This window comes from Onychomys torridus, chromosome 22 (assembly GCF_903995425.1).
Source record: "Onychomys torridus chromosome 22, mOncTor1.1, whole genome shotgun sequence".
Classification (NCBI taxonomy): domain Eukaryota; kingdom Metazoa; phylum Chordata; class Mammalia; order Rodentia; family Cricetidae; genus Onychomys; species Onychomys torridus.
The window spans coordinates 29,894,224-29,913,729 of record NC_050464.1 but is presented as its reverse complement, the minus strand read 5'-3'; the positions used below and the strand labels follow the sequence as shown (position 1 = coordinate 29,913,729).

At 50.6% G+C, this 19,506-nt stretch overlaps 1 protein-coding gene across 12 annotated transcripts in view; it reads right to left on the bottom strand.

The window, feature by feature from the left end:
- Kdm2b (lysine demethylase 2B) overlaps window positions 1-19,506 on the bottom strand; it is a 119,575-nt gene that overhangs the window by 77,077 nt on the left and 22,992 nt on the right. For 9 of the 12 annotated variants that reach the window (XM_036171483.1, XM_036171482.1, XM_036171475.1 and 6 more), the window contains exons 5-8: window positions 13,159-13,337; window positions 12,752-12,858; window positions 1,601-1,694; window positions 536-689 (exon numbers count right to left, since the gene is read on the bottom strand). In XM_036171483.1, coding sequence (XP_036027376.1) covers window positions 536-689; window positions 1,601-1,694; window positions 12,752-12,858; window positions 13,159-13,337 — 534 coding nt within the window. Of the gene's footprint in view, window positions 1-535; window positions 690-1,600; window positions 1,695-3,010; window positions 3,197-4,893; window positions 5,114-12,751; window positions 12,859-13,158; window positions 13,338-19,506 lie in introns of those variants that run through there. The other 3 variants (XM_036171485.1, XM_036171487.1, XM_036171486.1) reach the window with 3 other exon arrangements.

The following is a 19,506-nucleotide window of genomic DNA, read 5'->3' as shown; positions in this document are numbered from 1 at the left end:
CTAAGATACCTTAGTCACCTTCACACAGGTATCTGTAGGCCAGTGGTTCTCAACCTTCCTAAAGCTGTGACCCCTGAACACAGTTCCTCATGGTGTGGTGACCACAACCATGAAATTATTTTCGTTGCTACCTCATAACCGTAATTTTGCTACTGTTATGAACCATAATGTAAATATCTGATATACAGGATATCTGATATGCAACCCCCGTGACGGGGTCCTTCCACCCCTAAAGGGGTTGGGACCCACAGCATGAAAACCACTGTTCTAGAGGAAGGCCCAAGACAGACATTCAAATGTCCCCAGAGGAAGGACCCGAGGCTTCTCCAAGGGACAAAGAAGGTTATATGCCTTCTCTGTAGCCTCAGACCCACTCCCCTCAGGGTATACCAATGGCTCATCTAATCCCAAGGCCCCCAGAAGCCCTCACATGGCCTCCAACCCTGGCTGAGACCAAAGGGAGGCAGGAGGCTGTTCCAAACGCCCGGAGGAGCCAGTGGTTGACCGACCCCAAGCCAGCCATAGAGGAACCTACCAGAAGGGATGAAAAAGGTGTAGCCTTGCTTCAGCTCAATTCTTTGGCATCGTTCCACGCGGTCTCCCAGAAAGATGTCACTCTGTTTGCCTGACAGCACCCACTCCTCATACAGGGCCAAGTTGTGCAGGGTTGGAGGGATCAGCCAGAAGATCTTGGGAGGCGAAGGAGGCAGTTAGGCCAAAGTCTCTGGTTTCTTCCAGGCTTACAACAAACCCCAAAGAGACCCACCAACTTGGGGAGGAACAAGGAGGGTGGCAAATCCATCTGTCTGGGCTCCCCAAGCAGGGCTCATAGGGTCCCTGAGCAGGCAGGGAGGGTTCTGGCTACCTGTGGGGTATCTCCATTCCAGCTGAAATACCAAGGCAGAAATGTTTCCTGTGCTGTGTGGAACATTTTTTCTCCTGAGCCACAGGCTCGTCTGGGAGGTGGGAAAGGAATGGAAGGGAATTTCCTAAGATGTATGATAAAATGGCCCAATAAATAAACTCAGCCTGTGCTCACTCTGGTCAAGGAAAAACATCTGGGATCAAGTGGGCTGACTTCCTCCCAGAGTCTCTCCCAACACTGTCGTTTAAAAACGGATGTCCACGAAGACCCAGATGAGCCAGGCACACATGGGCATTCTCAAGACACACACACCTGCATCACCTACATCCATGCAGGGACATCACCGCACAAAAGGAGACCTAGCGAAGCACCCTGAATATACAACCCACTACTTCCTTTTCAGAGTGGTGTCTATCCCTGGTGTAAAATGTTCTTGCTCAGGCAGGCAGTGACTACCATCTCTACTCTGAAGCTAAAAACAAACCAAAACAAAACCCGGAGACAATGCTGAGGAACTTCATGCTGGTGGTCCTTAGGAGTTGCTAACTGGCCTAAAGTACTCAGACTACAAGACAGACTAAGTAGGTATGAATAGGTGATCCTCCCCCTCCAGAAGGAAACAGAGAGCCAGGTCCCAGGGGATAGGGTGGCCCTGGGCCAGGGGGAAGAGAGATCAAAGAAGGGAAAAGCCAGCCTCTCTGTACGCGGAGGCGTACAAAAGTTACAGATACTCACCTTCCCACCTCGGAAAACATGGTACCACACAGAAGTGCCTCCAAAGTCAATGTGGAAATCAGTGAAACAACCCTTCACGCTCATCAGACAGTACCTGAAGTACAGAGAAGCAGGAGTTGGGGGTGGAAAACACAAGTCAACCCCAAATCACAGGAGGCGAGCAAAGCCTCACAGCCACCTGACCTGACGCCCTTTTATAAAGGTTGCAGATGGGGAATTTCCTCCTCTTTTTTTTTTTTTTTTTTTTAAAGAACTGAAATCTAAGTTGAGTTTCCCTCTCGGGGGATGCCCCTGGGATCAGGTGACAAATCTCAAGCCTGGGTCATCCACCCAGAAGCTCAGAGACCAACGCCTTGGTTTTCTGAGTTCCCAAGAGAACTGGCAACCCACAGGCCGCGCTATCAGTTTCGACCCGACCTCCCCGCCCCCGCCCCAACTCGGAGGCTTCCTCTCTGCTCCTCTCCACAGCTCTGATAGCTGCAGCTCTCCGGAGCTCCCTTTGTAGCAGCTGGGCCCCCTGGAATTCGGTAGTAAACCACCTGCGTCATTTGCCAATTACCAGTCCCCATTCATCTCATTCACTCAATCAGTAGTCCTGCCCAGGAATGGAGCAGAGCACCGAGAGACACCCGTAAGAATGCAGACGATCCCAGCCTGCCCTTGCTGACGACCGCCTTGCAGTTGAGGGTTGGTTACACAGATGGAAGTGAAATGAGGGATCGGCTTGCCAAGTAAGCAATGAAGCTAGAAATCCCACCCAGTGTGAGTCCGCATATACGAAACGTCCCAAGTCAAGGCAATCCAAAGAGGAAGCACACGGACAGATTAATGGTGGCCAGGGGCTGGGGGATGACACTAATGAGTATGGGGTTTCGTTCCGTCACGATGAAAAAAAAAAATCCTAAAATCGGCTGTGTGGTTCCTGTGAACACACTAGAAAACGCTGGGTTGCACACTTTTTCTGTGTGAACGGTATCTCAACAAAGCTGTTTTATTTAATTAATTAATTTATTTATTTTTAAGTAGAGGGAATAAAAGGTCTTGGGATCAGAGAGGGGTGAAGAACTCTGGCAACAGACGCTGGATCACAGGTTGTGCATTTAAGGAGAGAAGAAATCCACAGCAGCGTCCCTCCCGTATAAGCACTAGAAGAGACAGACAGCCCAGTCTTTCCCGCAGGGAGACAGCCGTCTCCTGTTCCTCCCGCTACATGCTACCGGCCCTGGGGGTGCACAGAGCCTGAGTAAGAAGGGGCCCCCCACTGGCTTCCAAGTCCAGACCTGGCCAACAACAGTGTTAGCTCCCCTACCACTGACCCCTACCCACAAGAACCCCAAGGGGGCACAAAAGAGCTACCTGCCCTTCCTCGTGCCCATCCTGGCACCTACAGAGGCCCGTGCACACGCTTACCCCACTGACCTCTTTTTCCCCCGCTGCACTTTGCTCTTCCGTGGTTTGGGGAAGAGGGATGGAATGGGGCGGGGACCTGCAGGGAGGAGCCAGCAGCAAGCCCTAGTGGAGGGAATGGGTGGGTAGGTGGGTGGGGGCGCGTGGGATTGGACTGGCTTGAAGGTTGGAGCGCTCCAGGAGCCCCTCCTTCTGGTTGTCTTTTGCACCTCTCGTTCAGGTGGACCCGGGGCTCAGCAATATGCAGGCAGCGTGCCCCGCGTCCCTCCTCAGGATAGGCTGGAAGGAGCTTTAACCATGTGTCTGCAGGAGCCTGACGAATCACAAGGCCTCCCGTACATCAGAGCCCTGCTGCCTAGCAACCCCATCGGAGGGGTGTAGTTGACAGCCCAGGACTATCACGAAGCTGGCACTGGGTCTGCTCAAGTCCTGACTGGGGCTCCACACCCCGCCGGCCCGCTCACCCAAGGCGATGCGAACAGGTCCCCTGACTTAAGACCTGAGAGATCTTCCCTCCAAAGAATGGAGGGTTCCTAAAGCCCTACCCCTACACCCCACCCTCATGGACCACACTGGCCTCTTTTCTCTAGGCGCCACTTCAAAATATTAGTCCTCATTTCCCTAAAACCAGCTCTTCCTCGGGTTTTATTTTCTCCTCTTTTTTTAAATCTAACCTTGGTTTCCACCCCCTTCAGGCCTCAGCTGAGCAGAGACTAGAGAAAACAATTTAAGTGTACGGGGTGGAGCCAAGAGAAGGAGCTTCCTTCAGCCTGCAACGAAATGCCCACATGCCGACGGGGCACCTACACCAAGGAAAAAGGACCAGGGTTGGGTTGTCCAGCTCTAGGATCCCTGGGTCTGCTTGGCCAAACGGGTCACTCCCCCTTAGCCCATCTTCCAGCCCCTCCTGCGCCAACCCCTCACGTAGAAAACTAGGGTTCTCTGGATGTGTGCGCAGGGAAAGTTCTCCAAATGCAGTCTGTGTCTGATCTGCCCTCAGGGGCCCACTGTGTGCTAGAACCCTACTTCCAGACCAGCCTCTTCTAATGTGGACCCCCTCCTTCCAGTGCCCACTCTACCCCTCCCATCCTCAACACCCTCATTAAGCCGAAGGGGCTGTGCCAGACCGGCTCTGTACTGGCCCCTGCAGTCCAAAGGCAACCCTCAGCTTGCCACCCCAAGGCTCCCCACCCGCTCTGACTGGGGGGGCTCCCTCCTCGCTCCTGCTCGCTCTGGCATGACGCCTTTGCACTGACCTCTACAGCTTCCTCCTCCCAAGCACACAGCAGTCACATGGGCACCCCGGCTCGGCTTGGTGCCACAACCGCTAAAGCTTCCCCCTCCGCCAGCCCGCCAGCTAAGCAGGCTTCCGCAACGGCAAGGCTGGACAGCCACGCACGCGACACCCCCAACCCCCACCACCATCACACCAGGTGGCTTCTATGCATCCTGCAAGTTAGCAGCTGAAATTTGCTGAAAATCTGTAGCCACGGAGCTCAGTCCTGGAAGGGCTGGAGGCCCGGGATGGAGGAAGGCACCAGGTATTAAGGGGGCGCTGCACCTGCCTCACCAACTTTGGGGGCGCGGCCTTGGGGTCTGCAGAGGCCAGGCGGCCCCACCTCGCCCTCCTCTCTCCAACTTCCAGAAACTCTCCCCGAGGTGGCCCAGTTGGCGTCCCCTGGGGCTAAGGTCTCATGGAGAGACCCAGGGAAGCTGGCGACGGGTGGCAGGGCTGGAGGCGCCGCGCGGGCGCGAACGTACACGCCCCACACTTCCAACCCGCCCCGGGGAGACACAAAGAACAGCTCGGCGACGCCGCCGCCGGCCGTGCATCCCGCGGGCAGGAGGCCACCCACCCCCGCCCCACGCGCCACAAAGGAGGTTACCCTTGGCGGCCGGGGAGCGGCTCCCGGGCGTCCCCTTCCGCAGAGGCTCGACGCGCGCCAGATCGGCGAGGCGACGGCAGCCGAGCCCCCTCCACCGCGCTGCCAGGCCCCAGCCCAGGACGCTGGGGCCCTCTCGCGCTGCCTTCCTTCCTTGGGGAGACAGGCGCAGCCTGCGCTCATCCCCGGCGCTGAAACTGAACACCCGCGCGGCGCCGAGGCCGCCAGGGAAGTGGAGAGGCCGCGGCGACACCGAGATGAGCACCGGGCCACACTAGGGCACGCGCCGTCACACACAGCAGCCCTCTCGCCCACTCCTGCGCTCCCAGGCAGTGGCTTAGGGACTACTGGGTCCAGGTTTTCCGGAATGTGGACGCGCACCTTTGCTGCCCAGGTGGTGACCTAATAAGGCCACCTCTCTTAAATATTCACCCTCTGGCACAGCTGGAGGGAGGACCAGAGTTAAGCTTTCTAGGGAGTCCATGATTGGGGAGGGGTGAGGTTCTGAGACTAGCTGTGTGACCTTGGGCAACTTCTTTCCTCTCTCAGGGTAATTTCCTAGGAGGTGATAAGCTGAAGTTTAGATAGGCATTCTAGAAGACTCTTCCCTTACCTGCTCTTCCATCGCCCTGTCACCCGAGGGACATAGAAATTACTGCGGGAATTCATTGAGATAAATATCCATTAATTAGAAACTACATTGTTCAACTCAAATTTCCTACACCGTAAGCTCGTTCCCACCATTTCAGATGAGGAAGCACCCATGTTCATAACTACAGCCCCTTATCCTGGACACTAGCCTAGAAGTGGCCCATCTCCCAGTTCCACCCAGATCTACCTGGCAAATCCCAACTCTAGCCACAAAATTTGAATACACAGCCCAACTTCAATCATTTACTAACTTTAGGCAAAAAGAAATGTTCAACTCAACTCAAAAGTCACCTCAGGATCACCAGGGGGAAGAGACTCTTCCAACCTTGACCTTCCTTCCTCCCAAAGCCACAAGGAGGCAGGAGACATCTGAATGCCTCTGAAGAAGCAGAAACCAGATTGCGTTCTTTAGTCAAACACTGTATACAGTGAAAAGCCAGCAACGCTAATGGGTTCTAACCAAAGTGTTGACAGTAACCATTGGTTATACTCATGATCCTATAAAGCCAGTGTAGACTGTATGTCACCCTTCAACCCCATCACCCCCACTTTAAGTACAAAAACACTGAACCCATTCCCAGGTGCTTAATGACTCAGGCAGTACCCCTCTGTACCTCCCAGTGTTCTTCTATGAGCTTAGATTGCAACCAGTTGGATTTTTTTTTTTTAAAGCAGGTATGTTTTTCCTGTTGAAAGGTAAAAATAAAAGCCCCAAAGAATGTTCTCTATCTTGGGTGTAAGCAGCCTTCATTGGGGAGTTGTCCTTGAGCAAGAAGTTTTGTCTTTGGAGTTAAAGAAATCTGTCAGAGGAGACCACTCTGGTATCTCGACTAGGCAGTTCAAATGAGATGATGATGATGATGATGGTGATTATTATTATTTTCCTTTTTTTTTTTTTTTTTTGGAAGCTTAGGATCGAACCCAGGGCCTTGCCCTTGCTAGGCAAGTGCTCTACCACTGCGCTAAATCCCCAACCCTATTATTATTTTTTAGGTACCAAGAATCTTGAGGTCTGGAGTCCAGTATCTGTTCTTGGCTGACACTTGTCCTACCTGCTAAGACATGTGTGATCACTTATGATGCCAGCAAACGTCTGAACTGAAAGGGGAATGTGGCTGTAACTCTGAAGGAGGCTTGGCTGAAAAGCAGAGAACTTCTGATCCCCAAAGGCCACCTGTGCAGACTTCTCATCCTACCTACGGACGAGACTCCACATTTCACATCTGTGGCACACTCCTGTCTTCCCACAGTACAAGGGAGAGGGCAGGCCAGGGCAAATGAAGCGTCCCTACAGAAGGCCGAGCTGTGTCTCCCAACGAAGAGGAAAGGCGTGCGCTGGCCTGACGCCTAAGCATGCGGTGAAACTGTCGCCCTGTGTTTCGGCTTCTCCCTCCCATGTATCCCCCAGATTTTCTTGTCACCAGAGCAAAAAAACATATAGTAAAATTGTGGGGGCAGGGAGGGAGTCAAGTCCCTTCACAGTCATCTGGGCTGCAAACACATGCTTTACTCGAAGCCCGCTTTTTGTTGGGACTCTGAAGTCCTTGACTGTCTGAGTGTCCACAGCCCATCATTACACTAGCAACACTCACTGCCAAAAACCCTTCTCCAGCAGCCGGGAGTGCGGAGACCCACTAATCCCTTTCTGCGATGCATCCCCACGCCCAATCCTCCTCTGTGGAAAAAGTGCACACATGCCCAGACCTATCGGATGGTTGGAAGCTTCAGAACATGCCCTGGGATTCCTTCAGGCTGGTAGAGCTAAGTGAGCTAGGGCTGTGGCTCAGTGGGAGAGCACTTGGCTGCCATGTGCCGGGCTCCGGGGTTCCACCTCAGCACCAAAGAAAGAAAGGGGAGGGGAGAGTTGAGCATGAAGTTCATGTCGGCAGAGTGTTCATCTAGCAAGTATAAAGCCCTGAGTTCAAACCCCAGCATGACATTCAAAACAAGTCTGGGGAGGGCTGGAGAGATGCCTCAGTGATTAAGAGCACTTGCTGCTCTTGTAGAAGACCCAGGCTTGGTTCCCTGTGCACACATAGTGGCTGACAACTGTTTGTAACTCCAGTTCCAGGAAACCAAATACCCTTTTTTGGCCTCTGTGGGGACGTATAGTACATCATACATACACAAGCAAAACACTCACTCACATAAAATACAAATAAATTTCAAAACAAGCCACGGGACCACATGCCTGCAACCCCAGCAGTCCTGAGGTTGATGCAGGGGAATCAGAAGCTCAAGTCATCTTTGGCTATACCGCAAATTCGAGGCCAGCCTGGGCTACATGAGATCTAGTCTCAAAGAAAGCACCATCCTTCCAAAAAGAAAAAGAAGAAAAAAAAAAAAGAGAGAAGAGAAAAAAGGAGGTAGAGCTACATCTCTATCCCTTAGAGTACGAGCTGGACTAATTAATGAACACAACAGAAGTCAACAGGATATGACTTTCAAAATTAGGTCATTAAGAGCACTATGGTCTTCCCAGCAGCACTCGCTCTCTGGGGAACCAGCTGCCACGCCATGAGGGCATTCAAGCAGCCCCGGGGAGTGGTCCACATGATGAGGAACTCAACCTCCACTGGCTGCCTGCCTGCCCACAGCCATGTGAATGCTCCATTTCAGAAGCCTGGACCTAAGCCTTGACGGGAGCTCCCAAGAGCCCTTGATCATAGTGGGTAGCCATCCCAGCCTTGGCCTGGAAGTTCTAACCCCACTGAGGCTTCGGAAATGGTCACGCCCACAAGGCGGGGCTGAGGGAGGAAGTGGAAGACCCAGGATCGAGAGGAGAGGTCTCCCTTGGTTCCAGGACCCTGGACGCTGGAGGTAGACCGAGCAGAGTTCTCCAGAGAACACCGCCGGACTGCGCCATACCTTTGCCAGACCCTACAACCTACCCCTTCATTTGTACGTTACCCCACAAAATAAACCTCCCTTTTAACTATGTGGAGTGGCCTTAATAATTTCACCAATAAGCCACCCTGCTACTTTTAGAGTCCAGACCTGCAGAAACTGACATCACCTTTGGCGTCGTAAGCGTTGGGTGTGTGTGTGTGTGTGTGTGTGTGTGTGTGTGTGTGTGTGTGTGTGTAGGGTGAACCAGGTTGTTGTTTTAGCCTTGAACTCACAGCCATCCTCTTACCTTCGACCTTCAAGGGATGGGAGGATTGCAGGCATGAGGGAGCTACCACACCAGAGCCCGCCTTTTTTTTTTTTAAGGCTGTTAAAGTTAAGGACAATGGCTGGGCAGCGATGGCACACGCCTTTAATCCCAGCACTCTCAAGGCAGACCCAGGTGGATCTCTGTGTGTTCGAGCCCAGCCTGGTCTACAGAGTAAGATCCAGGACAGGCTCCAAAGCTACACAGAGGAAACCCTGTGTGTGTGTGGGGGGGGGGGGGGGAGACAGTTAAAGACAATGGCTAAGCAACAATAAGCAACCAAGTCAAGGATGCACCCTAGTACTGTCACTGATCAGGCAAGACTTTTCCAAGGTGACTAATTCTCAAGAATCAAAGCATCTCTGCAGGGTAGAGCTGAGGGGGAGGCGGAGACGGCAGAAATGCCGGGTGGTACCAGCATTCATCCATCCACCCCTTCGCTCTTGTTCTCTCTTTTATAGCCTCCTATTCGTTCTGTTCCATTGAGACACGTTAATTACCTCATTTCCTTGTTGGCTTGTCTGTCTTGTCCGCACTACAATAGATGCTCCATGAGAATGCGCATGTGGCTAACTTCGAGTGGCCCCTGGCACCATAACTGATACATTAACATCCCCTAGAAATCTTTCACCCCTTCGGTCTCAGGCACCCAGATTCCATTCTCCTTCCCCTGCCTTAAGAATCTCAACTGAAACCTATTAAAATTCCTAAACCTCTGACCACAACGAAGCAGCATCAATCCCAGAGGCAGGAAGAAAAAAAAAAAAAAAAAAGCCTAGTATTTGTCACAAGTCCCCTTCCATGTCGCAAACCTTCCTTCCATTCAGGAGGGCCGTCAGCTGTCTGCTCTGTAGGCGCCTCCAGCAAGGAAGCGCTGTGATTTCCAGAAACAATGTCATTTTAATTAAATTCCACAGAACCATTCCACAGTCCCAGAGGACTCCATCATGGTGGGTTTTTTTTTTTCCACCTTGCTTATGAACATTTGAAATCAGCCTTCTTTTCAGCGGAAAAAAATGGACTAGCTCCAAGGTGACCACGTCCTTCCTAGCAAGGTTCAAATCCTATAGTAAGTTCCCATGGCCACTGACAGAGTTTGGAAATTGATTTGAAACAGTCTCACCAATACATCTGAGACACATGGGCCTAAAAAGTCACATATTTATGCCCCATTGTTTTGGTAACTAGACAGTCCCTAAATGTGCATATGGCTATTTAAAGGAATCTCTCCAGAAAGTACAGACAATACCAAAGCTCTCAGAATGGCAAGGCAGACCTTAACAGGCATTTATATCACCCAGGACTATTTTACTTCCTAAATATATGCCCAGGTGTGATCACCTCTTGTCTACTGAAACGTAGGCCAGGCAGCAGCCTCCTCACATCTCTAATCTACACAGCAGGAGCATTTGCAGAATGCAAACCCACACGAATGCATCCCGCTCTGCTTAGACTACCTCCAGGACTAGAGAGGGGTGGGGGGCGCACGGTGCGTGTATGTGTGATGAAGGCCGCCCGTATTCCCAGCACTCAGAGAGGGTAGGCACAAAGATCACGAGCTTTCAGCCCAGCCTTGGGTTATCTATGGAGACCCTCTCAAACCACACTCCCCCCCAAACTAGGAAAATTGCTCAGTGCTTTTTTTTTTTTTTTCACCTGCCAAGCAAGCATGTAGACCAGAGTTCCGATCGCCAGACTCACATAAATTCCAGGGTGTGGCAGCCTGACTGTAAGTCCAGTACCCCAGAGACCAAGGCAGGGGAATCCCTGGGGTGGCCTGGCTAGCTAGACTAGGTGTATTTGGAAGCTCTGGGATCAACAGAAAGAAGCTCGCCAGATGATTCAGCTCAGAGCAGTACCAAAACTTCTGGTACTATGCTTTTGTTGGTGGTCCCATCCCCAGGTCAGCTTCCATGTATTTCTGTCGCTGCTGGATGAACATCTGCCTCTCTATAAACTGAACATTCCATTAGGACAGAGACCTCATTAGGGTTCTCCTACCCTGTGTCCTCAGCACCACTAAGATGCTCAATTCGCAGTGCTGAATGAATGAATGGGAACAATGGCTGGAGCAGTCATCTGCTTCTTCCAGCTCTGTCTTCACCTTCCTCAACCCCTCCCCAATAATCCCATTTCCTCCGCCCTCCAAAGCCCAGTTTAGAACCAGAGGCAGCCTAAGAGGTAAAGAAAGCACTTAGTCCGCATGCCTGGCCACCTGAGTGTGATCATTTCCCGTAAAACACCTGACCTCTAACTTCGGTATGCACATTCTGGTACACGCTCGCCAACATGCATCACAGACACGCAGTAACCACCACCCATTGTTAAAGAAAAGTAGTCAGGCGCGGTGGCGCACGCCTTCAATTCCAGCACTCTTAGGGAGGCAGAGGCAGGGGGATCTCTTGACTTCAAAGCCAGCATGGTTTACAGAGTTAGCCGGAGACTATGTAACGAGACTCTGTCTCCAACAAAATAAAGAATAAATAAACCCCAAGTTAAATGCTGCCTGCCCTCCAAGAAGCGCCCTTGAGACCAAGCGCTCAAAAGGATTTGCCTGCCTGGTTTTGTTTCTCTTTCCTTAGAAACATGACAGCTTATGCTACACGGCATGCTCTGAACAGGGTGAGTGAGGACGGAGGTCCTCGGTCCTGTCCGTCTCTGTGTCTGCCCATCTCAGAACACTATGCTGTGATTCAATCAGAAGAGAACAGAATTGGAAACAAGCCCTGCTCCCCTCCCCTCCCTGCACCTGGACCATATTCTCCGCCTTTGATAAAGCCCAGATCCAAGGAATACATTGAACTTTAGCTTAGAGGGGAAGAAAAATGTCCATGAATTAATGAGGGAGAGAAAGTGACACAGAGAGAGAGAGGAACGTTGAGAAACACAGGGACAGAGTGCTAGCCTGCCTTACAAAGCCTGGCACGCAGTCTGCATTGGATACAGGCTGAATGGAAGGTTGAGGCAATGAGGAGTTCACGGCTGAGATTTCCTGGGGGCATTGCTGGCAGAAGGGCAACCACAGATGCTAATGGAGCCAGGCTGCCAGCACCAGTCTTTCTGGGAAGCCAGCATCTCCTTCCCACTTCAGGGGGAGAAACAGAGGGTCTGAAATGGCAGGAGTATCCAAGGTGACTTCCTCCTCCAGATGGCCCATTATTCAAATCCCTTAATATGAAAGGACCCCCAAGTACCCCTGTCCATGCTGAACAGCAGACTCAGAAAACATGCTGGTCATGTGATCCGGAATGAGGTCTTTCTCTGCCCTCAACTGTAGTTACCTTCCTCACCCTGGCCACCCTCCAACCCACAGGGCACCATGGAAGGCACATCATGTGACCAAGCTGACACTGAGCTCTGCTTGGGGGAGGTGCTTCCGGATCAGAAGTTCTAGGTCTCAACCCCGGAGAAAAGAGAAAGAGGATGGACAGATGGCTCTGTGGTTAAAAGCACTTGCTCCTCTCACAGAGGGACCAGGTTTGGTTCCCAGCACCCACATTAAAGGTTCCTAACTCCTTGTCTTTCCTGGGGATCGGATGCACCAGGCACACACGTGGTGCCCATATACACGGGTACTCACACACACATATTAAATAAATCTTTAAAGATAGAGAGATGCTCAATTATCCCAAGTCCCGTGTTGCTCGAAAAGCAATGTCCTGTCCCTCTGAAAATGCCATTCCTGGGACACTGCCACAATGAGGGTATAGACCAAGGTTTCAAGAACAGATACTATGTACCCATGCACAAACACGGATGCCACAGGGAACACTCTCAGAACTCCAGAGTAGCTGTGTACAGACTCCAGGGCCAACAGGAAGGAAGGCCCTGACCCATCACAGGGCCCAGAGGCCTACCTCCCAGGGAGATGAGAGGCCCGTTTGTCCACACCCAGGGACTCCTCTCTCCAGTCACCACTGTACTCCAGCTGGGGGTCAATCCCTCACCTCTGAAGCAACACTGAGACCCCCATCGAGGACCAGGAAGTCCCCTGTCAATCCCCACAAGTTTGAGGTCCACCCCTGCCCAGTCCCACCACCAGCCAGTCAGTCTTACTTCTTTACTTTGGGGTATTTCATCTCTGCAAGGGCATTTGTGGCTTCTGTCTGCTTTTCCTTGAGGTGCTGGGGCCACATGTTGTCCACCCAGTCCACCAGGTCCACCTGAAAGCCAGTGTCCACTGTAAGCACCCCCCCCAGGGGTCTCCTGCAGACAGTCCAGAAAGAACTACCCCTCTGCCTGAGGAGCCCCTGGGTGCCTTCAGCTAGGTTGCCTCACCCACGCCACCCTGCCAGGTCCTGGATTCTGCCTTTACGTTTCCCCACCACACCCGAAGGGACTAGCCTCAGCCATGCCCGCCCAGCCGCTCCGTCTCAAGAAACAAGCAGCTGGGTGCGGGGCCTCACGGGAAGCAGGTGGGTAGCAGACAAGGATAGAAGGGGCCACGGAAGGCCTTGGCATACCACAGTGGGGCGCTTGACGAGATGCTCCAGCTTCGTGTGGCTGAACTCGAGGCTGATGACATTGTACAGTTTGTCCCGCTGTGCCTCTGGTGTCTCATAGTAACGCACGAACTGGGACATGCTCATCTCGGTCCCCTTCTGGGTGTTCACATCCATCACATCCACCAACCGGCGACTCCCTGGGGATAGGATGGACACACTGTTCACTGTGACCAGCTTACAACTCCAGACCCCAGGAGGAAGCACCGTCCCCCACACACCGAACATCTGCTTCTCCTACAGAGCTCCCCACTCTCCTTACCTCTCCTCCAAGTCTTAGGTCAACCTGATACAAGCTACAGTCATCAGAGAGAGCCTCAACTGAGAAAAGGCCTCCGTAAGATCGATCTGCAGGCTGCTCCACAGGGCAGCGGTTCTCAACCTTCCCAGTGCTGCGACCCTCGTGTTGTGCTGACCCCCAACCTTAGAAACATTTTCACTGCTATTTTATGACTGCAATTTTGCTACTGGTAAGAGTCCTAATGTAAATATCTGTGTTTTCTGACGGCCTTAAAGGACCTGCCTGAAAGGCTCATTTGATCCCAAAAGGGTTGTGACCACATAGGTTGAAAACCACTGCTATAAAGCAATTTCCTAATTAATGGTGGTTGTGGGAGAGGGCCATGCCCACTGTGGGCGGGGCCGCCCCGAGGCTGATGATCCTGGGTTCTATCAGAAAGCAAACTGAGCCAGGTGATGGTGGTGCGCGCCTTTAATCCCAGCACTCGGGAGGCAGAGCCAGGCGGCTCTTTGTGAGTTCGAGGCCAGCCTGGTCTACAGAGTGAGTTCCAGGACAGCCAGGGACTACACAGAGAAACCCTGTCTCGAAAACAAAACCAAAACCAAAAGAAAGCAAACTGAAAAAGCATGGGGATCAAGCCAGTAAGCAGCACTCCACACCATGTTTCACGACAACCACCTTTAATTGTAGTTCTACAGAATCTGATGCCTACTTCTGGCCTCCACAGGCACATGGTACACATACTGGATGCAGGCAATACACTGGTACACAGCAACACATAAAAACTAATTTTTAAAATAAAAACAATGGTTTCTAAAATAAATAAAGTCTTATTTGGGGCTAAAGAGATGACTCAGTTTGCAAAACTTTGCACGCACGAAAACGTGAGTTCCATCCCCAGAACGCACCTAAAAAAGCCGTGTGTGATGGTGTGCCCTTGTAATCCCACTGCAGGGCAGGCATTCTGGCCAGCCAGCTTAGCCTACATTCACTGAGCTCCACATCAATGAGAAGCTCTGCCTCATAAAAACAAGGTAGATGACTCCTTAAGAAAGATACCCACGGTTGCCCAAAACTAGAAATTTGGCTCAACTGGTTAACATACTTGCCTAATACACACAAAGTGTGCCAATTCCAGGCTCAAGTATCTCATCAACCAGGGAGGTGACATACACCAGCAATTCCAACACTCGGGAGGCTGAGTGAGGCAGGAGGACCAGCGTGAGTTCAAGGCCAGTATGTCTTACGCAGTGAGTTCTAGGCAAGTCTAGACCTTAATACAAGACCCTGTCTCAAAAAAAAAAAAAAAAAAAAAAAAAAAAAAAAAAATCTCATTCCCTAGTCTGTGAAGTTGGCAGATAACTTGGTTTCTTTGAACCTTGGTCTTCAACTTGTCAGACCTTCTGCCAGAGAGACGATGGGGAAGAGAAATCACATGATTCCTAACTAACTGGCACAGGGTCCAGAACGACGATGCTCCATTACCCCCAGCACTGACGGTGACCACTGAAGCGGATACTGTTCTCCTGCCTTTCTTCCCGCTGGTCTGCTAAACACCATGGGTGCAGGCACCTCACCGTTCTAACAGGAATCTGGAGAAAGGGGCCTGGTACGTGCATGAGCTAGGAACACCATGTCACCTATGAACGGGGGTACAATGTAAAGAGCAAGTGCCTCCTGGCGAGGACACTCCAGCCTTCCATCTCGGCCTCTCACACCACCCCAGAGAAAAGCTCTGAACAGAGACAGAAACCCTCCCGGTTAGGCTTAGATCCTTCCAACAAGCAAACCTTTGACCTGTCTTCGCTCATCTGTGAAATGGGAAGAGGGATGTCTCTGGAACTTCAGCCCTGGAGGAGGAAATGGCTGAACCTTGAAGAGGGAGAAAACAGACGCAATGCAGTCCGCCAGATTCTTGGTGATTTATGAAGGAGGCTAGCAGCTCGGGCGTGATACACTCAAAAACGATCAGGACTGCGGTGGGAAACCCACCATCTCGCCTGAAAGGAGCCCACTTCCTCACTATCTCAGTGACAAATACATGTTGCGTGGAGACAGAAACACTCGACAACAACCTTTATTCCCTGCAGCCCCCAAGGTCACAGCTCCATTCACCACACAGCTATCTCGGGGCCATCCGCAGAGCCAGCCCACGGCCTGCTCTTCTGCTTGGTTTGGATTTTTAAGCCAATGTCTCCTGTAGTTCAGGCTGGCCTCAAAAATGCAGCCCAGAAGGAACGTGAAAAGTCTTAATCTCTCTGACTCTGTCTCCCAAATGTCGAGATCACAAGCATGAAGGATATGCCAAGCTTTTTTTTTTCCTCCCAAAGACAGATCTCCCTACACAGCCCAGAATGATCCTGAACTTCAGACCCTCCTGCCCGGCTCTGGTTCTGCTGCTTTCTTGGCCTTTGTTTGTTCCTTTTTAAAAACAGGATCTTGCTATCTATAGCTCTGCCTGGCCCCAGAACTTGATATGTAGACAAAGCTGGCCTCAAAACTAATGACGAGGCCAGGCGGTGGCGGCGGCACATGCCTTTAATCCCAGAACTCAGGAGGTGGGGGCAGTTACATTTCTCTGAGTTTGTGGCCAGCCTGGTCTATAGACACGGAGAAACCCTGTCTCAAAAAAAAAAAAAAAAAAAAGCTGTGATAAAGGAGTGCATAGCCACACTCAGCTCCTTTAATTTTTTTTTCAATCCTTGATTTATTTTATTTTTGAGACAGGGTCTCACCATGTGACTGACTGGCCTTCAACACACAGGGATCCACCTGCCTCTGCTTTCTGGCTGAGACTTAATGTTTATTCCTCTAATCTAAAAGCTTCACATTTATCTCGCTTTCTGACTCTGCATGTGCCTTCAACACTTCCATACCGATTTTCTGCTCCTTCGTAATGAAAGCACACTCCATCCCGTCACAGACACACACATGTTCTGTGGCCTAGACAACTTCCTACGAACCTCAGGTCTCCTAGCAAGAAGTGCTCAAAGTCTGCCTTTGCACATAGCAGCATGCAGACTTCAGTGTTTTCCTGACCTTCTCGGTATAAAAGTAAACAAGCCTATTACCGGGGTGTGGGACAACCTAGTTTTCTTTGTATTGCAGGAAGCCTTACAATGATTGCATGTCTAAGGCCAGGCCATTTCTGAGCGCCTCTGAGCACCGTCCCCAGAAGAGCATTTTTGACATTCTTCAATGCAGTGGTAGACAGGAAAGAGCATTTCACAATTGTGACAAGGATTGAAATTTGAATTCCTGAGTTCACACAGAAGTCTGTCTGGCACAGACCAGCAGCCACTGGGTCCATATCACTCAAAGCTACAGTGACAGAGCTGAGCGCCTGTGATGGACAAGAAAGTCCATCGCCCACAAAGCCTTGAATATTTGCTCTCTGGTTCTTTCCAAGAAGTCCGCCGACCCTTGCACCAACAGCTCTCAGGAACCTGAACGCTGATTCAAGCTAACAGCTCCTCATTTTCAGCGCTTCATGCCCAGCTCCAGGTAGAGAACTGCCCTGTAACAGCCCAATGGCTAGTATGGGGAAATGCCTCTTGGGAAGTAGAAGCTATTATAAAAATAACTCCTCAAGCACATAGAAGAGCTCCGGTGTTCTTATCTCTTGGATTCAAGGTCTGGTTTTCACAGCAACCCTGAAGGAAAGTAGGGCCAACTGCTTTACAAATGAGGAAAGCATGGCCACACATGGAGCGATGACTCCTGTCCCCTGGAACATGCTCTTTCCACCAATTACCCTAACTGCCGTTGGCTGAGCTCGCCAGCACAGACACTCCCGCCCCATGGCCATTTTCATGGCCATTGCTCTGTGAGACAGAACTCCAATTATACTCAGTGGACGCATGAGAGACTGGACGCTTGGACAACTTAACTTGCCCAAGCATGCCCAGTCAGTACACAGAGCTGAGATTTGAAGCTAATTCGAGGCAACACCAGGCTCTAATGCCATCTCTGCAACGCTGCATATTTTTATCGCATGCCAAGGTTGAAAAAGATTACCCTGGCCTTCCAGGATTCCAGTTTCCAGTGGCTAGTGGCAGGCCTCAAGATACCAGGAGGCCGGTCCAATCTAAAGGAGTTGACTATTTGCACTGGGAAGGTGCACATCCACCAGGGGGCATCCCTGGTCTTTGCTGAAGATTCAGGCCACACTTGACACAACCTGGTTTCTTCCTCAACAGCCAAAGGGCCTAGACCAAGTGACCTTCTGTTAGGTTTTCTGAGAGTTCCACTTGAGCAAGAAACGGCTATTGGCACCCACAAATCCTCTTCTCCCGCTTCAGACAGCCTCCCATTCTGTCCACCTCTCCACCCTAACCTCGCTCAGGATCCAGTTGGTGGGTATTTGCTGGGAAGCAGGAGAAGGGATACAAAGTGTCACCATTACAGCCCCTGAGGCTGGTGGTGCACTTCAGGCCAAGGTGAGTTACTGAATGTGAACGCGGCACAGACATACTGTAGACAAAACATTCATACACATAAAATAAACAAATGAATAAAGTACAGGGCTACATAGAGAGACCCTGCCTCAAATACTGTCAAAGCTGGGTGTGGTAGTGTATGCCTTTAATCCAAGCACTTGGGAGGCAGAGGTGGGCAGACCTCTAGGACAGCCAAAGCTACATAGAGAAATCCTTTCTGGGGAAAAAAAAAAAAATCAAAACAATACATTGTATGCAATTCTCAAAGAATAAAAAAAGTCTTCTTACTCAGAACTACACAGGGGGCCAGGAACCATTAATTCCAATGCTTGAGAGGCAGAAGTGGAGGCAAGTAGATTTCTGTGAGTCTGAGACCAGTCTGGACTACACAGGGAATTCCAAAATAGTCAGGGCGACGTGGGTAAGTACCTGCCTCAAAAAATAAATAATAAAACTTCACAATGGAAAGTATATAAAGTGGTGTGTTACGTTTGATAAGCTTCAAAGAATGCAGTTGAAAAAGATGTGGTTATAAATGAAGTAGGACTTATGGATGATGTTGAGCCAAGGTGATGAGTACATGAGAGTTTATCCTTTTTTATTTCTCTCTCTCTTTCTCTCTCTCTCTCTCTCTTCCTTCCTTTCTTTCTTTCTGTCAAGATTTATTTATTTATTATGTACACAGAAGAGGGCGCCAGATCTCATTACAGATGGCTGTGAGCCACCATGTGGGTGCTGGGAATTGAACTCAGAACCTCTGGAAGAGCAGTCGGTGCTCTTAACCTCTGAGCCATCTCTCCAGACCGCCTTTTTTCTTTCTTATTACTTAGGATGTAGTCTAATGGTGGTGTCCTTGTGTAGTATAACATTCTTAGACTAAGAATGAGATTCAACGGTACAGTAATCTCTGCACATGCATAATCCCCAGGTTCAGGCTCAGCATTAAACAACATTTTTTTCCCCTGTGTTGGCAAGATGGCTCAGTTGGTAAGTGCTTATAAGCATGAGACCCTGAGTTCAGAGCTAGAACCCATGTAGGGAAGAGGGGAAAAAAAAAAAAAAAAAAGGCCAGGTGTGACAGCCACACAGTGGCTTACACCCATCTGAAACTCCAGGTCCAGGGGATCTGATGCCCTCTTCTGGCCTCTGAGGCACCAGACATGGTACACAGACATACATGTAGAGAAAACCTACTCACATAAAAAGTAACAGGTAAATAAGCCAAGTGTAGTGGTTCCTGCTTGTCATCTTAGATCCTAGTACTGTGAAGGTAGAGACAGACAAATTACTAGGACTCAATGGCTGGCCAACCTAGTCTACTTGACAAATTCCCAGCAAACAAGAAACTTCATCTCAAAAAAAAAAAAAAAAAAAAAGACGGTGCCTGAGAAACAAAACCCAGGGTTATCCCTCTCACCACTACACACACTAAACACAAGCACATATACACATATACAAACATTATTTACTTATTGGGGAGCACACAGGATGACACTCATGTGGAAGTCAGAGGATGGCTTCCAACTGTCGTCTCGCACCATCTGGGTCCCAGGCATGGAAGTCAGATTGTTGGCTTGGCAGCCATGTTTTAACCATGATCCACCAAGTATCACCTGGGCTCTTGAACTC